General features: G+C 44.8%; 1 protein-coding gene across 1 annotated transcript in view; it reads right to left on the reverse strand.

Annotated features, from left to right (window-relative positions):
• Positions 1-337: 337 nt before the first annotated feature.
• Positions 338-5,360, reverse strand: part of PRDM10 (PR domain containing 10) — a 37,253-nt gene continuing 32,230 nt past the window's right edge. The window contains exons 21-23 of the mRNA XM_009322606.1: positions 5,340-5,352; positions 4,590-4,702; positions 338-3,519 (exon numbers count right to left, since the gene is read on the reverse strand). Coding sequence (XP_009320881.1) covers positions 3,283-3,519; positions 4,590-4,702; positions 5,340-5,352 — 363 coding nt within the window. The 3' untranslated portion in view covers positions 338-3,282. The remainder of the gene's footprint in view (positions 3,520-4,589; positions 4,703-5,339; positions 5,353-5,360) is intronic.

Genomic DNA, 5,360 nt, shown 5'->3' on the forward strand with positions numbered 1-5,360 from the left:
CCCGGGCGCCAAGCGACGTTTGTAACCCGAAGGGGGCGAAGCCCCGTTTCACCCGCCCCACTGAACAGACGGGTCAGGGCCAGTGTTTTTTAAAAAAAAGAAAAAGAGAAAAAATTTATTAATTTCGGGGTGGGGTGTTTTTTTTTTCTTTTCTTTTCTTTTTTTACACCTGCCAGGTTGCACGAGACTATGAACACGATAACGGCCACTGAATGTACAACGAACATACACAATTAAATAAGAGAAGGGGCAGAGCAAAACAGCCCAAACAGTCCGAGAGGTGCAAATTCAGGGTGCCTGTTGTTTTGTTTTTTTTCTTCTTCGCTCCAGGAAAATACACCTACAAGGAACAGCATCAGGCCGCCGGGGAGCCCGCAGCGATGCCCACCTTCGAGTAAAACGTGTCCCTTTTCGGCAACCGAGAGGACTCCAGCCTTAAGCTCCTGTGGGACATGACGTAGGAAAGAGATCTTTGGGTTGCTCTGGTTTAAAAATAATAATAAATCCGACACCTTCTGCACTGCAGAAATGGGAGGGGAAAAAAAAAATATCCATGCAAACTTATCTTTTTTTTCTGTCGCCTTTCTAAAAGCGGGCCCCTGCCAACTGTGCAATCGCTGTAGTTCCTCACCTCGGAAGGAAAATTCATGATACTTCCATTTCCAGGGATGCTTCTCTCGCGATGACGCATTCGTTTAACTTGGGACACCGTGAATCGCTTAATGCAGGTACCGAGTACGCTGCCGTTGCTGTAGGCCAGAGTAGAAACTTTGATAAGGAAGAGTCGAGTTCACAGAGGCTGTTTTAAAATGGTTTTGTGGAACACCGTGTAGTTTTCAGCCTTGACTAACAGGTAACAAGTGTCCTCAGTCTGTGTTCCTTTCCAACAAAGGTGAACAGAGCAAAGCATTTTTTAAACCCCACATCTGCAATATCACTGAGGGGAAAGTTTGATGTTCATCTGTACAGACTATAGACCTTTTAAGTCTTTAAAATTGCTCCTGTAGGGCAGTATCCGCCTGGAACATCCCACTTCCAAATCTCCTATTTTCCTATTACTCATGCCATTTTTTGACTCATTATAAAATAACCTAGCAGCCTGAAGAAAATCAAGACAAAAGTCTCCCTTCTTTTCTCTCACACCAACAACGTCACAACGCCCAACGCCGTAATTCAGAAGCCCTCAGCAGCACGACTTCAAGTGAACTAGCGGGAACTGCAGTCCCTTGGCCACGCGGCTGAAGTCGATGGGCTCCCAAATCCACCGAATTCAAAGACACCGCTGCGCTTAACTAAATGGGAGCTCCGGTCCTTATTAACTTCACCAGTCTCGTTAATGCCCCGGTACGGTGGTACAGCAAGAGAAGCCAAATCCCAGGAACAAATTAATCCACATTTTGGCAAGTCACCAAGTCCTTATCAAAGCTACCTCAAAGCAGTTCTGAGCTGGCCGGTGTTTTCAATCTGATTTATTTTACCACGCACCGTCACTATTTCCACGCCATATTAACAGATATGTTAATTACCAAAGCGATACCTGCTGCAAGGCTTTGCCCGCAAGTCGCCAGACTTCCTCTCGTCCAGTCCGAGTGTGAAGCTCTCTCGTCTCTAAGAGCTTTAACTGCGTAAGGCCCGATACCACAACCTGTAAACGGCTGTAGCGCTTACTCGCACGGGTATTCCTCATCTAAATCTGGGGGGGTACTTACGCAGAAGAGTCCCGCCTTCACACTCGGTGCGGCACAAGAGAAAACGGATCAAGAAAACCCCTCTCAGTTCTTCAGTCTCAAGGGCCTTTAGGACAAAACATCCTTCTTTGCTTTTGTTTTATAAATAAACGTATCCTGTTATGCACAGACATTCTGGGATGAGTTCTCAAGCAGAGCGAAAGGAGGTTTAGACATACACGGTATATCCCATCAGGCGTCAATGGAGTTGTAGTCATATTCTTGCAAATCCCAGAATGCATTAAATAACCAACCAACAAGACCTGTGAAGGAGAATTACGTAAGAAAAAGAAAATTACACTGCCTTAAGAGAGAAATCTTCTCTTTCACTTTCTCCTGGTAAACGTAACGTAAATTCTGCAGATAGACCAGGTCTACCAAAGCAGGCAACCCCCACAGATGGCTTTCTGTGTCCCATAAATAGTGGTCCACTAGCATGTTCCGTGTATGTTTCCTGAGTCCAGGGCTGCTCGTTTTATGGAACCGTCCAAAGGAATTACAGTGTATTGTTAACAAGGTATTCGGAAAAATCAAAAGTAACCAACTCTCCATCCAGTCTTCGAGGGGTAAAATACGCCCACTCCGAGGCGGCAACAGAGACAACCGCCCTGCCTCTTCTGGGGTGTGCTCCCGTACCCTCCCTTTCTCCTGGCACAGCTATCTGTGGGTCCCAGCAGAAGCTGCTATGCAGGCTAAGCTGAGCCTTTTTTGTTCACAGGCAAAAAGGCCGTTTTCCCTGCAAACACTGGAGGGGAAAAGAGAGAACAGCGCCTCTGTACTACCCTTATGTGCTACTATGATTTCGATCAGTTTGTGCCAAACATGGGTTTAAGACTGCACTTTCTGTTCTTTCTGGAACCGCTTGGTAAAATAGGGCAGGGCAGACAGCACGTAAACAGTTCTCCAGGGTTGGAAAAATAATAATTTAATGGACTGCTTCGGCACATCTTCACAGCTTTGTCGTTACATCCATCCCCGCGCACGTACGCAAGGAGCCACCAGCTTTGCTGCTGCTGCTCTTCTTCTCCAGGCAGTCTGCTCGCGTCGAGCTGGTACATCCCCTTTCACCTCGGCTGCTGAAACAAAGACACGGGAAGCAGTTCTGCCGTATTCTGGCAACGCACATGATGTCCTCCTGTTTAACGGCTCCTGTTAAAAATATACATACAACATAATCCGCCAGTCAGCCTTCAGTTAGGCAAGCTTTTTCCCATACTATTGAAATAAAAAGTTGTTTGCTGGAGACACTTCCAGGAAGGAAAAGTAAGGGTCAGCAGACATGCCAAAAATAAAGTCCAGAGCAAGCAGAGGTTTCACTTCTCCTCTTGTCCTTTTTGTTAAAAGCTGCATAAAATAGCATCCCAGAAGGATTTTGAGGGTACTTCTTCATGGTCACCGGGGACTTAAACCCTCTTAAAGCATTAACAAGAGCTCCAAGACTTTAGTTGAAGTTAAGTGAGCAGATACTTTAAAACATATTGAGCTCCAGGATACCCATCGATCTGGGCTTTCGGGGGAGGTGACAAGTACAAGCAAGCGACACCGCGAGGCTTCTTCATTCGTGTTCTGCTGAGAAAGTTCTTGGTTTAGTGATGTGCACTTCACTGCCGCCGTTCCCGTTGGTGGTTGTAGTGATTATGTACTGGGTGGTTTGCTGCTGACTGCTCGTTTGCGATTCCAAGGTATCCGTGTGGGCGGGTGGCTGGGAGACGCCGACCTGTACCTCGCTGGAGAGCGACGGGTTTTGTTTGACATCCAGATCAGGCTGACCTTCAGATATCACATAGTGAGTCTGCATGGGGAATACAAAAAACAAGTAATAATTGTTGCATCTTCTGTAACTTTTCTGTTCCAATAGTCTGTAATGTTCCTGTCGCCGTGCTGGACGACGTTTTGGTAGGAACAAGGAACTTTGAAATTAAGTTCTATTTCATTTAAATGTATTTGAGAGCAACATAACCCTGGTCCTTTGTTTTGAAGTACATTGGACTACTCTGCATTTGGTTAACTTACGAATGGTTGAACTAATCACGCAGTTAACCCACCACTACAAATTACAATAGCCATTTTTAATACAGCTATTCTGAAAGTTTTTTCTGTTTTTCACATGTTCTAGCAGAAGTTGCACTTCCAGTGTCCAATATCAATGCAGTACAACAGCCTGCCTCCTTATGCTGGACTGCTTACTAGGTAAGGTAGCAGTCACTCTTCTTAAGTCTGTAATCCTACGGATAACAGAAAGCTATCAAAACGTTCCCAGAAATTGTTCTGAAATTTGGTTTAATGGATACAGCTTACTCTTAAATATTTTCAAGACTAGCACTACCACTAAATCATACCTTGCCCTGCAAATGCGACTAAGTGAACACCTTAAACTTGAAGGAGTCATACATACAGGGGCCGGACAGCGTGGGCCTTGTAAACGGCTAGGTGCAGAAAACTATTTGTGATCCCCACATAAAGGAGTATGATGCTACTTCAGAGAAAAAAAAAAAAAAAAAAGATCTTTTCCTTGAAGCTCATGAGGGCCTTTCCTGCCTTCTGTAACCTGAAGTTTACAACATTACTAGGTTTGAACAGTAGCACTTTTCTCCTTAGCTTATGACACAACACATCATACCATTTCTTAAGCTGTTTTGCCCATAGATTCTGCCCAGCGGGGACCTCTCTATAATTGTTACAGAAAGCCAATGCCCTTCCGGACTATACAGTCTGGACCTCTTCACGTACACCATTATTCTCTTCTCTCTGTCCCCCAGTCATCACTTTGGCACTCCTTTAACCTTCAAACTGAAGGCTTTAGGCCTGATATATTATTCTGAATGAAGAAAAAAAAAAAAAGGCCACGATTGTTTTCCTTACCTGAGTAACTGCTTTCACTTGCCCTGTGTTGACAGTGGTGACCGGCGTACCTACAGCGGTCTCTGTGATCACGTACTGGCCTTGGGGAATGGTCATCATCTGAATCTCAGATGCTAAAAAACGGAAATTGAAGAATCAAGACCTTCAGTCAAACTCAAAGACCACCTTGAAAGATCACATCTTATATAATGTCTTACGTCAGTAAGATTTCAAGCCTGGAACAGTGGTTGTTGAATAGAAACGCAGGTGCTGTAAAGCCTTGTAAAACTCTACAGGCCTCAACAAAATTACGCCAGCTAACGTCAGCTGCAGATTTGGCAATTCATGCATAGACAACACATCCTGTTCTCGCCCAAGAAATCATAGAATTACCATCCAGAGCTGCTTGGACATGACAAATCATTTCATATCGCCCTCGTCTTCTGTACGATTCTTTCAAGCATCCATCCAAATTTGAACAAGCTGCTCTCCAACACACAGATTCTTGCTGAATGCAAGTTCTTCGGAATAAAGGAGCCCAGTCTGCCTGCCCAAACCACCTATCAGATAATTACGGACCTACAGTAGAAAAGCTAGCACAACCATTTTCATTCGTCTAAAACAGTTTGCCTTCTTAGACTTCTATGAACATTAATCACGAAGCTTAATGAGCTCCGAAAATACTATCGCATTTGGTAGCTGGAGAAATGGAGCCCGTACTAGTCCCACACACTAGCCGGACTACTAGTGAGAGCTACTGCTGACACTTACAATAGCTCCGAAATGAGTTCC

This window comes from Pygoscelis adeliae, unplaced genomic scaffold, assembly GCF_000699105.1.
Source record: "Pygoscelis adeliae isolate BGI_AS28 unplaced genomic scaffold, ASM69910v1 Scaffold224, whole genome shotgun sequence".
Classification (NCBI taxonomy): domain Eukaryota; kingdom Metazoa; phylum Chordata; class Aves; order Sphenisciformes; family Spheniscidae; genus Pygoscelis; species Pygoscelis adeliae.